The sequence below is a fragment of the Camelus ferus genome, chromosome 13 (assembly GCF_009834535.1).
Source record: "Camelus ferus isolate YT-003-E chromosome 13, BCGSAC_Cfer_1.0, whole genome shotgun sequence".
Taxonomy (NCBI): Eukaryota; Metazoa; Chordata; class Mammalia; order Artiodactyla; family Camelidae; genus Camelus; species Camelus ferus.
The window spans coordinates 46,909,466-46,928,098 of NC_045708.1; the positions used below are offsets into that span (position 1 = coordinate 46,909,466).

An 18,633-nucleotide genomic window follows, 5' to 3' on the forward strand; every position below is an offset into this window, starting at 1 on the left:
CTTGTAAATCTCTGAACCCATATAACATGTGGGTATCTCAATTTGCCTGTTTATTAAAGTGACTAATTTGTATGTACTCCATATTGTCTCATAGGGATGTTGTTGAAATATCATATATAATGACTTGTTTCTGTCATGGGAAATATTCTTGTGAAGATGAATTCCAGTAATTTAAGGTCACATTTTAATTTCTCAATTAAAAGTACACATATCTTTTATACCCCAAAGGTGTGACAGTGCATGTGACTAATGGATAAGTAATAGTCAGCAATAGTGGTAATTTCTTAAAATTCAGTTTAGGAGGAAATCTCCAAAGAAAAGATCAATATAAAAATGGAAAACTTACATAATTGAAAAAAAAAACAAAAATAAAATTAAAGGAAATAGAGAAAATGCATGCATCAGAACTTACAAAAGTGGTTAATATATAAAAGGTCAAAAGAATTTATTAAAACATGTAAGAAAAATACCAAGTCTGCAATAGATCTTTGACAATAGGGGATACATAGGCAGCTCACACAAAAAGAGACAGAATGATAAACAAATGGGGAAATGCTCAACCTTGCTAGGAATCAAAGAAATTCAAATTAAGGCAAAATTATTACAATACCATTTTAGTTTATTGTATTATTTTATTGCATTAATATAAATTATTGCAAAAATAATTATGATACCATATAAGAAAATATATGAGATACTCTAGTGAATATTTTATGTACCCACACCTTGCTTAAGAAATCATCCCCAACCAATTTTTTAATGGTAACACTACATACTAAGTTATGTAATGACAAATTATTACATTATACACTATTGGTGGTATTGTAAAATTATATCACTGTTTTATAAAGCAGTATGGAACATGTGTCATTAGCCTTGAAATGTACATATTTTTTGCTTTGAAGTTCTTCTACAGGATATTATTCATCAGAAGCAAAACATTTGAACAAAATAGTATTCATTTTAGCATTATCTATACTGATGAGAAATGACTGCATGTTCAACGCTTTAGAAATGGTTAAGTAAGTAGTGGCATACCAACTCAATGGCTAATTACAGAACCAGTTAAATTGAAATGTGAATATTGCTTAGCAAAGTTTTTTTTTTATTGGGCTAAAATATACATAACATAAAATTTACCATTTTAACCATTTGTAAGTGTACAGTTCTGTTGCCTTAAATACATTCATGTTGTGTAACCATCACCACCATCCATCTCCAGAACTTTTACATCATCCCCACTTGAAATTTTGTACCCATTAAATAGTAACTCCTCGTTTTCTCCTCCCCTGAGCTCCTGGCAACCACCGTTCTACCTTCTGTCTCTGAATTTAAGCACCCTAGGTACTTCATGTCAGTGGGAGCATACAATATTTGTCCTTTTGTTTTTTGTCTGGCTTGCTTCACTTAGCATAATGTCCTCAAGGTTCATCCGTATGCAGCAAGTTTCAGAATTTCATTCCTTTTTAAGGTTGAATGATTCCCCATTGTAGGTATATACCATATTTTGTTTATTCATTTGTCAGTTGATATTTTATATATTTGAGTCTTTGCTTTCAATTCTTTTGGGTTAGGGATCTACCCAAAAGTGGAATTTACTGGATCATATGGTAATTCTGTGTTTAATTTTGGGGAGGAACTGTCAAACTGTTTCCATAATGGCTTCATCATTTTACATTCCTAGCAGCAATGCACAAGAGTTCCAATTTCTCCGCATCCTTGTCAGCACTTGTTATTTTCTGTGGGGTTTTTTATTATTATTATAGTCATCCTAGTGGGTATGAAGTGGTATCTCACTGTTCTAATTTGCATTTCCCTGATGATAGTGTTGAGCATCTTTTCATGTGCTTATTGGCCATCTGTGTATCTTATTTGGAGAAATATCTTTTCAAGTCCTATGGCCATTTTTAATGAGGTTTTTTAGTTTTTTGTTATTGACTTGTAGGAGTTTTTAATATATTCTGGATATTATTCCATTTTCAGGTATATGATTTGCAGATATTTTCTCCCATTATATGGGTTGCCTTTTCACTGTGTTGATAGTGTCCTTTGATGCACAGAGGTTTTTTAATTTTGATGAAGTTTATATATTTTTTTATTGCTTGTGCTTTTGGTGTCATATCCAAGAAATCATTGCCAAATCCAGCGACATGAAGCTTTCTTCCTATGTTTTCTTCTCACCGTTTTGTAGTTTTAATAACTTACATTTAGGTCTTAGATCCATTTTGTGTTAATTTTAGTATATGGTGTAAGGTAGGGTCCAAATTAGTTATTTTACACTGGGATATCCATTTTTCCCAGCCTCTTTTGTTGAAAAGACTCTTTCCCCCATTGAGTTGTCTTGGCACCCTTGTTGAAAATCATTTGGCCATATATGTAAGACTATTTCTGAGCTATCTCTTCTGTTCCATTTGTCTATATATTTGTCTTTATACCAGTATCACAATGTTCTGATTACTGTAGCTTTGTAGTAAGTTTTAAAATCAGGAAATATGAGTTCTCCAACTATGTTCTTTTTCAGTAGCACAATGTTTTGGATATAATATTGAAGGAAAAAGGCAGAACATAAAATAGTGTTAATTAGAATATATAAAATAGGTTTTTATATAAGGCCAGAAATAGAAATGATTACATAAAAATCAAACTAGATTGGTAGAACTATGGGGATTTTTTTCCCTATTTTTAAATTTCTAATTTTAAATGTATTTTTGTGCTATGAAAATAATATAAAATATGAAAATAATTATAATTTACATAGGAGAGACATGATGTGTAAGTATATGTTAAGATGATTTAGCCTTTGAAAAAGTGAGATATCAATCTTAATGTAAATTACATTTGTTCTTGCCTTTTTGGTGCCACAGTAATAAATCCTTCTATAGTGTATTAATAATATTTTTGATATTATTATTATACAGCATAATTTTGATATTTCTGTTATACAGCTACTGCTTACCTTTTAAGTAATCTTAATGTTATTAAAGCCTTGAGTTTATTATCTAAATATAGATAATTTTTCAAAATCATCCTTTATAAAGTCAAAACATTAATATTCTATTTTGGAAGTTATTAGGAGTAGAACAGAAATAAGTCTTATAGGTAGGCAAGGCTGCTAATGATAGAGTGGAAAGCATTTTTGCTTATATCTATGGTAATGGAACAATTTCTCATACCTTCAATAAAGAATCTTTTACTTTTTGCTAAAGCTGCCATCTTGAAGTAAAATTTGTTATGAAATTCTAGTTGTGAGATTCTATACGGATAAGTTAGTTTGGACTAGGAGGAGGAATTTAAGACCAAGAGATAGTAGAGCCAATTTTATAGAATTCTCAGAACTGATATTTATCAGCATTTTGCTATGACCATGAAGTTTATGGCCTTCTTTTAGTTGCCTAGACTTGAAACACTTATTTTGGTTTTCACATACTTTATCTTTTAAATACCAAATCCTATCACTTTTTCTTTCAACATACCAGTCTTAGCAGTACTTACTTCTTCATTCTTACTATGCTCTAAGCACTAATTTCACCCTGATTATTGCAGCAGTATGTTTATTTATTACTTTGTTTCAGTACTTCTCCCACTCTCATCAACTGTACTTTTTTCATATTTCTACTCTCCATTATGTCTTTTCCTAACTTTCTGTTATCTAATATTACTTCTTAATGATGTTGCAAATTCCTGGAGGGCATTAGCTCTATGTGACATTTCTTTTATATGTTCTCTAGGTTTCTCTTCATTGCTATGCATGCTGGAAACTTTTAATAAATATTGTTTGAATTTTTTTCCCTTCATTTCAGGAGTGGCAATGTGTGCATTCAAAAGGTTGCTTTTTCTTGGAAGAAGATGGTGAAATCATTAGTCATCAATACAAGATGCAAATAACTCAGAGATCCATGGTTTACCTAACAATTAAGCCATTAAACCTGAGTCAAGATGAAGGCAAGTTTAAATATTCTGGTTTTTTTTAAAATATCAACTTATGCCCACTTTGGAAATACTTATGTAAGTATTTGATGGTTCTAATTAGTGAAGAAAATAATCTGCCTAAGAAACATGTGGTTACATACATTTAAATAAAATCATTTATATTGACTGGTTATTGTATTATGCAAAGCAAGTAAATTGTTTTTGTACAGGTTTAAAGTATGTTTTATTTTAATACCTTAAAAACAAAAACAGAATGTTACATGGTTTCCTCTTGACATAGAATTAACTTTTTATTTGCTAATTAATCCTTAACTCTTTACATTTATCAATTTTTTATGATGTATTTAAGAGATCTTTTGTAGGAACATAATTTGGGACAAATTTGAACTGCAAGTATTTTTGAATACCTTCAAAGTCCTATGTCACATGACTTAGACAATCTTTATTAATAATCTTTGCATTCATGGTAATGTTCTTTTTTTGATCAACATTAATAATTTCCTAGAGTTTAAAGTGGTTATTACATAATGTTTAATTAGTGAAAAATGGCTATATGGGTGTTTTCCCTAGATATACTTTTAATGATTTTTGGGGAGGGAGGGAGGTGGGAGATATAATCAGGTTTATTTATTAATTTAATGTGTTAGAAGGTGATAAGTGCTATGGGAAAAACAGAGGGAAAGGGGCATTGTGAATGCTGAGGGAATATAGATTGCCACTGAAAAGAGGTGGTTAGTGTATATTTCATTAGAAGTTGACATTTGAGCAGACTTTGAAAGAGGTATGTCAGTTATCAACTGCTATGTAACAAACTACCCCAAAACTCAGTGGCTTAAAGCAGTTAAACATTTGCTCATGAGCAGGTCTGCTGGACAGTTCTTTTGGTCTGAGCTGGGGCTGGTTTTTCTTTGAGGGCTCACTTATATATCTGTGATCAGCTGCAGGTTAGCTGGTGGTTGGCTTTAACTCATCTTGCTTGGGCTCGCTTCTCTGTATGAGTCTCAGCTGAGACCGCTTGATTCTGCCTTGTATAATCTCCTATCCTCTAGTAATTTAGCCAGGACTTGTTCTTATGGTGTAACAGGAATTTGAGAGAGAAAGCAGAAGCACTGTAGGCCTAGACTCAGAATTGGCACATTACTTCTGTTACATTCTGTTATTCACAGCAAGTCACAAGGCAAGTACAGATTTATAAGGTGGAGAAATAGATTTGATCTCTTGATGAAGGAGCTGTAAAGTCACATTGCAAAGGGCTGTGGATATATAGAGGGACAGACATTTTTGCTGTTTTCCATAGGTGGCAAGGGAGTAAGCTTTGTGGATATAGGGGTGGTGGAAGGGATGGGTGAAAAGTGGAGGAAGTGGCCAGTGGAGTCTGTTTAGAGGTTCTGATGTGAGAGTGTGCCTGGTGTTAGAAGAACAACAAGGTGGCTGGAGTGGCTAGGTTGAAGTAAGTAAGGAGAAACCAGCAGAAGATGAAGACAGGGAGAAACAAGGACAAAATCAGGTAGAGTTTTGGAGTGGGCTTTTTTTAGTGGTGTTTGTTTGTTTGTTTGTTTGTTTGGTTTCCTAAATAGGGACTTGGGCTTTTACTCTGAGAGAAATTGGGAACTCTTAGGAGGCTGCTATCAAGATTTTCTCTTTGATTTTCAATAGCTTGAATGTTTGTCTAAGTGTTTTTCTGTTTTTCTTATTGATGCTGTTGAGTTTTTTGAGAAGGTTTTTGTTGTTGTTGTTGTTGTTTGTTTTGGTATTTATTCTGCTAGGGGCTCTCTGAGTTTCTTGGATTTATGCCTTATTATCTATCACTATTTTTAGAAAATTTTCCATCTTTACTTCTTCAAATATTTCTTTAGCCCTCTCTCTTCCTCTTATAAGCCTGACATCTTTTTCTCTGTGTGCCACCATGGAGAAGCCAGTGCTTGCATCTTCTTTCTCCTTGAAAGTGTCTCTTTCCTTGGATTTCAGGCTGCCTGGTTGCCCTGTGACTTCAGCTCTGATTGGTTCAAGAAATGTTATGATTTTGTAGTGCATGTATTTTCTTCTTATTGTTATGGTGGGAGAATCATTCTTCTAACTCTCAATTCCTTTAGAGGATTCTGAGTAGAGACAGGACATAACCTGACTTGTATTTTAACAGGAGCAGTCAGATTGCTTTATTGAAAATAAATTAAAGGTCACCCAGGAGAAAGCAAGGAATCCAGCTAGGACTCTATTGAAGAATTCTGGAAGGGAACTGACGTTGCTTTGAACCAGGGTGTACAGGGAATAAGAAGTAGAGATTCTGGATATATTTTGAAGGTTGAACCATAGGATTTTCTGAGGATTGGTTCCTGATGGATTAGATTCCTGATGATATGTGAGAGAAGGGAAAATTTAAGATGGTTCCAGGATTTTGAGTTTGAGCAGCTGGAGGGAATGAGTTGCTCTTACCTGAGACAGAGAAGAGTATCTGAACAGGTTGGTTTTTGGGGGGTCGGGGATTGGGAAGGTCAGTTTTAGATATAGAAATCCATGTGGAAATGTCAACTAGGCAGTTGTTCAGAGGAAAGGTCCAAGCAGGAGATATAAATTTTGGAGTGATCAGTATATAGATCTTGTCTAACATCTCTTCCTCCTATGCTCCTTCACAGGTAAGCCAGTGCTTGCATCCCCTCTCTTCTTGAAAGGTTTTGTTTTTCCTTGGATTTCAGGCTCCTTGCTTGCCTTAGACCTTGGCTCTCTGATGAGTTCAAGAAAAGTTATGATTTTTAGAAAGTGTGTATATAGAGACTGTTTCTAACAAGGTCACTGTATAGAGGAATGTGCCTTATTGCAAATGCTATGTTTACATATAAAAATGGGATGTGTATTTCTAAAATAAAATCGAAATAGAAAAGAAACCACTAACTTCTTTTTTAGGTAGGAAAGACTAAGTGGTGACTGCTTCTTTTAAGACATTTGGGTTTTCTTGTTTATAGGAAAACCATCCCCTTGGTTATCAGTTGATACTGTCTTGTATATTCTTAAGGAAAATGAGAGTCAAGCAAATCTACAGCTCACATGTTTTACTGAACTACGAAATAGAGAAGTATACAATTTATTTTCTTATGTTTACTTAAAGTATAGTATGATCTCAAGTTTGAGGAGAATAATATTTTCTATGTATTTTTAACTTTTAAAATCTTCCCTTCCAATTAAGGTATATACAATACTTAAAACACTATTCATATTATATATGTTTTATTCATTTTGAAGGCTCTTTCTTACTTGCTGAGATTTAATAATTGAGGATTGATAGGCAATCTTGGCTTCATAATGTGCAGGTTGTGTGACATTGTACTTCACTCTTCTCTTTTTTAAATGCCCTGATACCCCACATGTGAACATTTTTGGGTTATACTCAGTAGGAATGATTGATGCCAGTGGATTTTTTTCCCTAAATACAAGCAATTCAAGACTTTGAAAAAGTTCCTTTAGATGTTTATCTTACCTCTACTACTGTAAAAAGAAAAACTTCAAAATTACTATCCTCAGGCTTGACTCATATTATAGGGTCCAAAATAAATTGATCTGAAGAAATGCTTTAAAATGATTTTATATGTTGCCCATGGGGTTGTCGTGATCTTTTCTAATTATATATTTACTCAGGGGCCAAATATGTGAGGCAGATACATAAATGTGGCTATTTATTTTATGAGGACTACAAAATACATCTGCTACACAACAGGAATAATACTATTCAAGGGCTTACTGCAATATCATATTTAATCTTTATACAGGCCCAACGACAGACAAACCTTTCCCTGATGGAATGTTATATAAAAGTCTTTATTGTAGGCTTCCTAACAGACAAGAATAGTTACAGCTAAGAAACAAATAAAATGATAGAAGTTAATGTTTTCACTAGACTCTTCTTCAGAACTGACCACAAAGTATATCTTTTCCAACTGTGTTTTGGTTAAAATTATTTTCATATGAGATTGCATATGTAAAAACGTTAGTACATAGCAAGCCAATAATAAAATTTGAAAGAGTTTTTATTTGCCTGTTTACTATGTAGGCCTCTGTTTATCTGTAATATGTCATATTTACAAAGGATTTTTAGTTTTAGTTTTAGTTTCACAGTTATTTTCTCTAGGAAGAGTGTTGTGCCCATGAAAGACTTTCCATCTGCCAACCACAGTGGCAGTTCAAGGTTATATGTGGAGATAAGGGAGGGTCATGGGATAACATATATTAGGAAGCAGCAAGAAATGCTTTTCACTCCTGGATATCACTCTACCTCTAGGCAATCTAAAAGATTATGGTTTCCAAAGGACGGTTTGGGTCAATTTTAGTCTTCAAAATGACCCTGACTTTTATTGGGTTGCTTCTTGTATCAAAATAGGATTAGGATGTGGTCACTGTAGGACGATTTATGGTTCCTCTGACTTTTGAGGGCAGAATAGGGCTGAACCCAGAATTTGGATGAGCAACTCTGTTTTGCTAAGAGTCCCTAGGATGACCTAAAATATACCTGAGATTTGAAAGGAGTTTTTGGACACAATACCAGACAGAATTCCCTAGGGTTACTCTGTGCCGAAGGACAAGTAACTGTTAGCTTAGATATTATACACGACTAGAAAATGCTTAGGCTTAATATATTTGACAGTGGCAACCCCTCCTTTTTATAGGAAACCATTTGGCTCCAGAAAGCACCTAGAAGTTTGATAGAGGGATGCCATTTTGTTCTCTTTTATAGAAGAGGAGAATAAAATTTTTTTCTATACAAGTGTCTTGGCACTCATAAATATCCTGTAATGAAAAGATTTTTGTATAAAGTAGGTTTATCTGAACTCTGCCATCGTGTTTTATCATCCATATTACATAGATAATAGTAAAATTCCAGTGCTTTTGTCCACATAATTGGATTTTTACAAATATGGCTAATTCATACAAATAGTGAACTCTTTTAAATATATTTAATTTTTATTTTGTAACATTGAAATCTGACTAGAGATCATATATTTATATTTGAATCAAATTGGGCAACTGTAACTTGGACAAATTACTCTAAAATTTTTCTCTTTTCTTCCTGTTGAAATATTTGCATCACAAACATTTTCGAAGATTACTGGGAAGATTTAGAAGTTATATTACTTCTTACCTGCTACAGTTTCAGGCATTTGTTTTTAAAAGATATAAAAAACCACATCTAATATTACTAGGCTTACCATTAACAAAAAGATTTTGAAGCCTATAAAATGTTGATAGAACCGTAATAGAATTGATGAACATAATAGAATTGGTGATAGAACATAATAGAATTGGTGAAAAACTATTCATAATGCTCCCTTTTCATAAGAAAGATGATAAGTCATTAAGACTCATGGTGGTTGTTTGTTTCTTTTTAAAATTCTTTTGAGAAAAGGTGTTTGGGTGGACTGGTGAACTAGGACCTGGAATTTACTGGTTAATTCCTTCCACAACTGGCTGTAGGCTAAGGAGAGAAATAAAACCAATAGCAGAAGAAGCCCAACTTGTGTATAGAGATGAATCAGGGGAATTATTTCTTACAAAGGAATTTAGGTAAGTTTTGTTTATTAAAATTAGAAATATAACATCTAGACTGGATGTATATCAGTAGCCTGTCTTCCATCCTTTCCTTTGGCTTGCCACCACCCCCACCCCCAGATTCTAATCAATAGCTCAACTCATCCACTAGGCATCTATAAGTAACCTTCTATTCGTGGGTCTGAGGTTGCCATTCATTTCCGGGTTCCATACGTTCAGCAAGTCAACTTTAGTTACGTATCTATGGATTTCTCCCCGACTAGAAATAGATACTGCTAGGCGCACTATTGACTTAGATAACTGTCAGATATGAAATCCAAATACTCAGGTAGTTCTCCCATACCCTAGATATACACGGTAAGACCTGGCTGCAGGTAGAGAGGAAGAAGAAAGTAAATTGGAAAAAGGAGAAGAAAGAAGGAAACTATGATTCACTGAGTTCCTACTATGTATTGAGATACTGTGTTTGCTTTAGAAGCTTGTTTATCTCATGCAGTTTATCTCATGAGTTAAAAATACATTTGGATACATGAACTTTATCATTCACAAATACTGTTTGATGCCTTGGTATTACTTTTGAAAATTATCCTTATAGAAACCTTCAATCTAGTTTCCTTAGAGACAAAAAATAATTCTCTATTTTTATAATTTTAGGTCAACTTTATCAGATATATTTGAAGTAATTGATTTAGATGGAAATGGTCTTCTTAGCCTTGAAGAATATAATTTTTTTGAATTGAGAACAAGTGGTGAGAAATGTGATGAAGATGCTTGGGCTGTCTGCAGAGGTAAGCACTTTTCTTTTTCTTAATGGATATGTTAAAAACAAACAAACACACAAAAATATATATATAGCACCCTTTCATCCTTAAGAAGTTAAATGTCAAACTTATCCATGGAATATGATTGCAATTAGGACAATTTCAAAGTAGTAGCATTGTTTGTAGACTGTAAAAATTTAGACTTTTATATTCCTTAAATTCATAGTTGGTGTAGTATTCAAGTTAAAAGAAAATGTAAATTAATCATAATTTATATGCTTTATGGAGTTTAGAATGTAAAAAACTTTGTCCTAGCTCTGATAGCAAAGGAACTGAAGCGGTTAAGAGTCCCAAACTCTGCCCAGAAGAGGGCAGCAAAGAGCTAATCGGCTAGATTTGTGTTAAAAATTAAGCGGTTTCTAGGCAGTTGTTTATATATGTTAAGAATTCTTTCATTTTTTATATTTGAGTTGAATTGGTAAAGTTCATCCATGGATGTACAGAAGCTAAAAATATTAATGTGGGAAAGAAAAATACTGAGAATGAGGCAGTTAGTTGTCACTTAGGAGAAGTCTGAGAAGAGGGGTAGGACTTGTGTACGTATTTAAGCCAAAGACTGAAAGGTCAAAGGGGAAAACTAGAAAGCCATAGCCAACTGTAGATCACAGAACACGAAATTTGAGAAGGCTAGAATGCAGTCAAGAGAGAGATTAACTCACATGTTGCTGGCACTAGGGTAGAGATGTGTTCTATTCCTCTGGTTCTTGAAGTGGTCTAAGCTTGGCAGAGTCAGTGAGCCAGGTGGGAGTCTGATAAATCTGTTTATCTAAACAGCAAATATGGTAGAAATGTTATTAATATAAAAATTTTAAAAATATATCTTTTTAACTGAAAGTTTATATAGTGTAATGAAGAATAAGAAATGTATATTGATTTATAATATTAAACTTTGATTAACAAGATTGATAGCATAGAATATTATCTCTAGGAAGATGTAATCATCTTGTAACTAATGTTATAACATTTTGATTCTCTGTTGTTGGCACTAGATCACATTCCATAAGAGTTAATCATAATTAGGATTTTCTTACTGTAAGTTGTTGTTAAATAAAATTTTAGTTTAATAATTTAATTAAATTGGTAAAATTGATAGTTAACTTTTTTTTTGAGGGTTTACCATGTATCAGGTGAGAGCCCTTCTACACATTACCTCTTTGAGGTATATACTATTATTATTCTCATTTTACAAATGAGAAATCAGAATCGAAGAAGGTAAGTCACTTGACCAAGATTGTACAGCAAGAAAATTTCACAGCTGAATTTGTAATCCAGACAGTCAAGCTTCTGAACCTTCAGTACCATGCCACAAAAAGTCCCCAAGAACGGTTGACTTAAAAAATGACTTGGGGGAAATGTTTCCTTCAGCAACATTAATAATGCTATGAAGAAATGGGCTTTTTAAGTTCTGAAATACTAATCTTTCTAACCATTATATGTAATATTAATTTCATTTATCCTTCCTCTTAATAAGAAAATATATTATTTACCTGTAAGATCATTTTATAAACCTTTTTAGACTTAAAGATGCCTTTTTAAAAAATTTTTTATTAATAGACTTTATTTTTAGGGCAGTTTTAGTTTACAGTAAAGATTGAGTAGATCTCCCATGCAGCCTTTTTCCCCACTCTCCCAATCCCCCCTCTTATTAACATCTTGCATTAGGATGGTACATTGTTTAAAGTTGATGAACCAATACTGATACATTATTATTAACTGAAATATATAATTTATGTTAGAGTTGTATTGTGTTATACAGTTTTATGAGCTTTGACAAATACACAATGTTATGTATCTGCCATCACAGTATTAGACAGAATCATTTCATGGTTCTGAAAATTCCTTATGCTCTACATATTCATCTACCTATTAATCCCTTCAAACCCCTGGCAACCACTAATCGTTTACTGTCTCTATAGTTTTGCCTTTTCCAGAGTGTCTTATTGTTGGAATATTACACAGCATATAACTTTTTCAGACTGGATTCTTTTGTTAAGCAATATGCATTTAAGTTTCCAACATGTCTTTTCATGGCTTGATAGCTCATTTCTTTTCAGTCCTAAGTAATATTTCACTTGATAAATGTACCGCAGTTTGTTTATTCTTTAACCTATTTAAGGGCGTATTGGTTTCTTCCAGTTTGGGGCAATTATGAATATAACTGCTGTAAACACTCATGTACAGATTTTTGTCTGTATGTAGTTTTCAGCTCATTTCAGTTCATTTCAATTCAACAGTAGTTGGATGGTATTCTTGTCACCATTTGATATTGCCAGTTTTTTTGTATTTTAGCTGTGCTAATAGGCATATAGTGGTATCACATTGTTGTTTTAATTGCAATGACATGACGTTGAGCATCTTTTCATATGCCTATTTATCATTTATATATCTTTTGCTTAATTTTTGATTGAGATGTTTTCTTGTTGAGCTTTCAGAATTCTTTGCATATATTGGATACGAGTCCTTATCAATGTATGTTTTGCAAGTATTTTCTTCTAGTCTTTCTCTTAACATTCTCTTAACAGTGACAGTGTCTTTCATGGAGCAGAAGTTTTTAATTTTTATGATGTCTCACATGTCAATTTTTTCTTTCATGGATCATGCTTTTGGTTTGTATGTTTTTGGTGTAGTATCTAAAACCTCAACAATACAAAGTTATCCATATTTTCTCCTTTTTTCTTCCAGAAGCCTTACAGATTTGTGTTTTGGGTCTATAGCCCATTTTAGTTAATTTTTGTTAAAGATGTAAGGTCCTTGTCTAGATTTATGTTTTTGCATGTGGATGTCCGGTTGTTCCAGCACCATTTGTTGAGAAGACTATCCTTTCTCCATTGAATTGACTTTGTATCTTTGTCATATATCAGTTGAATATATTTCTGTGGGTCTTTTTCTGAGTTCTCTATTGTATTCCACTGATCTGTTTGTCTTGTCTTTCACCAATACCACACTGTTTTGATTACTGTAGCTTTAAAATAAGTCTTGAAGTTGGGTATTAATAAACTTTAAAAAATTAATGGAAGATTGGTAATTTTAAGTTTTAACAGTAGTTTTGTTATTGATAGTTTATATAACATATTATCTAGATACATTTTTCTTGAAAGTAATGATTTCTTTGTAATGTGTATCAAATATTAATTTTTTATCTTTTTTACTACATAGTAACTCCAGCCTCCATTTTAGGCTACCATTTCTATGATCTAATTTAGTCTACATTTACTTTTTTTCTTACAAAACTTATGAGTCACTTTACAAACTCTAAACATTTTAAACTGTTTATTAGCCAACCAGTTTTGAACAGTTCTGTCTCTGCCTCTTTCCTCACAATAATGTATACAAAAGGGAACTCAGGTAAGAGTACCCATTTGCTTTGGGTATATTACAGATAGGAGTTGAAAAATAAAATATTTCTTTGTTGTAGGGCAGTTAAAAGAACATAATCCAAAGTGAGTAGCTGTTTATTGTCTTTATTATAGACAAATGGAAGAATTATATGTATCTAGATACTTCTACATGAATTTTTGCTTTTAAGTAATGTTAAAATAGACACATTTAGATTTGTTTGGGACTGCATAATGTTCTCCATTATCTAACAGTTTTTTACGGACAAGGGGACAGTTCAGTTTAAATCAGAACAGCTAAGTATATAGAAGTCTCCTTAAATCTGGCACCATCCACACCTCCCTTTTTGAAACACCAATAGTTTGGGGGGTATGTATTACATCAAATTCAGTTGGGTGGCAAATAAATATGAAGCATTTTACTTTTTAAAATATATATCAATATATACTCTAGATAAGCAAGCAGGTTAGAATTTACCCAGAAAAAATTAAAATTTCCTCTAATTTTGGAATGTATTTGCATTATTTATAACTTCAGATTTTGTTGAAAAACTAAATCATGCACTGTGATGGTGCTTACGCTGAATTGTGAGAACATTATCTCTCAAACATGTTTTGAGCCATTCTTATTTCACTTTTACACTGCTCACAGATTCATAAGGCCTCCTTTAAAACAAACATTTATGAATAATAATATATAATAGACATTTTATTAAATATATAATTTTAAAATTATGTAAGAAAGAAACTTTTGGTTGTTTTGACAGAGAATTTTGATACAAAGAAGAATGAACTAACAAGGCAGGGCTTTATGGATCTGAACCTAATGGAAGCCAACGATCGTGAAGGAGATCCTCGTGACCTTTGGGTAACTCTACACTCGATGGGCTACAATAAAGCTCTGGAACTGACAGAGGTAAAGCAATCTTAAACGTTTGCAGTGGATTCAATGTACATGATATTTTACCCCATGAACATTTTCCTGATACAAGACTTTTGAATTGGTCTCTCAAAATCTTCAATATATGAATGAATCCTGGGTGCAGCCGTGTTTTTCTGTTAGTTTGTGCAAATTCTTCCTTAAAATTTAGTTACTGCAACATTTAAATAATTCAGAAACAAAGGAATGTGAGCATATGATATGCAGGAAAAAGGTTGGTAATTTTAAAAATTATATTTCTTAATTAGCAGTGGCTGTTTGAGTTGCTAAAATTTCATTTCCATATGGAGACTTTTTGTCCTAATAAAATAAAGACTCTCTCAGAATAAGGAGAATGTGTCTGTATGAGAACTGGAATTCTAATCTTTTTACAAAGAGTACTCCTTGGGTTAATATTTGTAAAAACACTTGGAACAGTGTTTTGCTCATATAAAGCAATATGTATGTATTCGCTATCATTGGCATTATTTATTAACATGATAAGGTATAAAAGTTGAATAAAACTCACAATGAACCAGAGGGATAATAAAAATTAAGCCTATTTCTTAAATTTTATATTTTGTGTCCTTTAATAAAGTTTAAAGTAAAGGATTTAAGAGTTTCAGGCCACACATTTAGATAGCAATACATTTGTTTATATTCTTAAAATTAAAAATAATACCCCCTTCTACAAATAAATCAACTTAGTACAGTAACAGTAGCATCAACAGATTTTGCCTTTTTGATGTATTGAGATTTTGGTTTAGTTCCTTGTTTTGACATGATCTGAAATCTCTCATAAACCTGTTTTGAGAAGTTCTCTATGTTTTTGCCATTTTTATTAATAGGAGGTGAATAGTTATAGTAACTTTTGCATCGTATTTTAACCTAACATTTAGTGAATCCCACGTTTGTAAGCATCTTGCAAAATCAGTATCCAGTCTATGAATAATACTGTGTATGCTGCACATACATTCATTTAATAGAGGAATTCATTAAGAGCAAATTAAGACATAGCATTTACTGATGGCACTGACCTTTGAAATCATAGGCAAGACGGGTTTCTGAGGTAAAAATATTTTTATTTAAATTTATTTTATTGAATATATAATACATTCACATCATTGAAAGTTCCAAAAAAATCATACAATGAAAATGTCAAAGGATGATGAGACTACCACTCAATAACTGAAGTAAAAAGACAAGGCTGAACTGATTGCTTACTACAAGGGAGAGCTATGCTGGTCAGGTGCAGTCTCTTCATGCAAAGCAGAATGTTCATCGTATTCACAAAGGGTTTAGGGGAAGCATGACTACTTGGGTGAGACTGTTGATTGGTTGGCACTCGGTGGTATATTTATTTACATGAGTCTGTCCCTGATGCCTGGGCTTTCAGAAGTGAGGAGCTGACACTGGCTGGTTCCAAAAGTGTGTTCACTGAGATGAGTTGTTGCAGATCAGTTGAACAGGTTTAAAACATGTTCTGATGACTGCTCATTACCATGACAACAGAATGATCAGTTTTCTCATAAGTTTGTGGAAACTTTTTTATTCCCAGTCTTTCCTTTTGATTTTCATTCAGCTAAAGCCATAGAAGAAACCATTAAAGATTAACTCAACCACTGTTGTTGAATCTCTTTGAAGAGGTTTCATCTGTGAAGATTTAATTTTCAGGTTGTGCATATATCATGATTTCATCCTGTTTTTGTCTTTAAGTCATCTGCTGGGACAGTAACTATACAGAAACATTTTTAAGATTCTGGATAACATTTAAACTGAGACAAGGACAACTTGAAGTATTATAAGAAAGGGCTGGAGGGCACTCCAGAATCATGACTCTAGGTTTTCCAGACTTGGCCAAGAAGAGTCCTGAGGACTCCCCAAGTCTAACTTTGTATAGCCTTTTGCATTCGTAGATGGTTTTACTTGTTCTAGTGTTAATCCAGGTACAGCATGAAGTATTAGCATTAGTGCAGACTCCTCCCTGATTGAGCAAAAGAAAAATCGAAGCCTTTAATCTATAACTGCTTGAGTTAAAGAATTTAAACTGGCTTGTTGTGCCCTCAGGGCTTAGGCTACATTAATTACTGTGTCAACCAAAATGAAGGAACAATTTTGTGGTGATCATTTGCAGTAGTGTAACTACTGTGAATGGGCTTACTATCTTCAGGGGTCTTTTTCCAGAAAAGCTTTATTCTTTCGGAGTATATGTATGGAAATGTAGCCCACTGAGGGTGCTGGGGAGTCACACCCTTGGAGGGGCCTAACTAGTAGCTGCACAGAATAACTTACCTTGATTCTGATTTGGCATTAAATAGTCTGACTTCCACATAGGAGTTGCACAAGACATATAATCATTCTTTGTGGAACTGTGGGTATATTGTTTCTTGGTGTTTTGACAAATAGTTAAGTACTGCATTATATATTTTTCATAGTTCAAACACATTTTCCTTAAAGCCTAGACTTAGGCAAGTCATTGTTACTAGTAAGGAGAACATGATAGGCCAGGTCAGACATACACACCCTTAAATCAGTAAAGAGGAAAGCTCTGAATAAACAAGAGTGTGCAGAGAGGAGTGTGACCTGTAGAAGAATCTTGCTCCAGTGGTCTCGAGAGGAAGCTGCTTCTTCGTATGGTCATATGCTTATTGAAAGATTTTTAACAGTTAATTCTTCTGGAGGTTCTCTGGAAAACCTCACTTTAGGATCTTTAAAGGATATATTTTTCCAGTGCTGTTAAGGCCCTTATTATTTTCCCAGAGATTTTGGAATCATAAAGACAAAAAGCGTTTTGAGTAAGGAGCAGAGCCTCACTCAAATTTATGAATAACTGTTCTAGTTAAATGTGTCCCTTGTTATGGGATCAGTAATTTGGAATGTCCTAAGCAGTCATGATGGTTGTGGCCTTGCAACAGGCAAATATTTTGATCTATTCTGAAAATAAATGTATTATTATTAGTGCTACATATTCATAAACCATGGCGGGAGAGGCAACTGTACAAATTCAATTGGGAAAAGCTCAGAGAGTCTTTTAGAGCATAGTCTCATTTCACGTCCCACAGTTTTTCCGGGTTAATTTACTTACAGATAAAGCATGGAGTGACTTTATCCTTTATTATCCTAGAAAGATTTTTCCTTAGTGTTTACTATTATAGCCAATTTGTCCTTATTGGAATGAGTTGTTTCATGGAAGGTTTTATCTAGTGTCCAGGTGGCCATTCTGGTTTTGCCAGATCTTAATACTCATGGTCCTTATAACCTAATGTGCTTGTTGTGTCTTTTCAGAATTTGGCAAGCCAAATTTTGTGTATCTACAATGGAATCTTTGAACTTTTCCATGGATTTTATTTTGTTATTCTTACTTCATACAATGTTTTTACGTAAGGACTTTAGTCAGAGTAGCCCGTTTAGTATAATAATCTGTTAAAAGTATTTCTATAGTATTTTTGTAATACTTCTAAAGTATTTCTGTGGTATCTATAGTATAGTATATTAGCTTCTATAGAACTTCTTTTACAGTCTCTTCCTTCATGATAGCAATTATTTTAGTATCAAATAATTGTTGTTCATTTTTAAAGGATACTTGAGAAAGTGCAAAAACACCATTTTTCTATAATATCTTTAAAAAGCCAGTTATTCTAAAAGTATACTAGCTGTTAATTTACATGTATTTTAGCCTGTTAGTAATTTGATATGCCTTAGAGAGAACCATAATTTAATCATTTGAGCTAAGCTGTTTCCTGATAAGGAAATAGATTTTATAGAAGAGACCTGGCTACTTATTGTATGTCAAACCTGGTGTTGTCCTTTTTATTTTTTAATATAACCCCATCAACAAAACCCTATTAACAAATAACAACAGTATTAAGTTGGAATTTGGTATTGAAGCATCCAAAAATTTTGTTCTGCGCATGGATATGTCTTGATTTACAGAATCATAATGAAGAGATTCTCCTCATTCAGCAAGGGTTATAGAGTTGTTGGATTGAAAGTATTACATCAGAAGATGTTATAACAAGAAGGAGAAAGTAAAAATTCAGAATTAATTAGTATAAAAATGTTGAGTGTTTCCACTAATGATAGGGATATATAT

The 18,633-nt window shown here is 33.0% G+C and overlaps 1 protein-coding gene across 3 annotated transcripts in view; it reads left to right on the forward strand.

Moving 5' to 3' along the window:
• The window catches only part of EFCAB7 (EF-hand calcium binding domain 7), a 41,571-nt gene that overhangs the window by 13,278 nt on the left and 9,660 nt on the right, over positions 1-18,633 (forward strand). For all 3 annotated transcript variants that reach the window (XM_032494464.1, XM_006181269.3, XM_032494463.1), the window contains exons 7-11: positions 3,801-3,942; positions 6,891-7,000; positions 9,323-9,480; positions 10,120-10,253; positions 14,389-14,537. In XM_032494464.1, the coding sequence (XP_032350355.1) occupies positions 3,801-3,942; positions 6,891-7,000; positions 9,323-9,480; positions 10,120-10,253; positions 14,389-14,537 (693 nt within the window). The remainder of the gene's footprint in view (positions 1-3,800; positions 3,943-6,890; positions 7,001-9,322; positions 9,481-10,119; positions 10,254-14,388; positions 14,538-18,633) is intronic.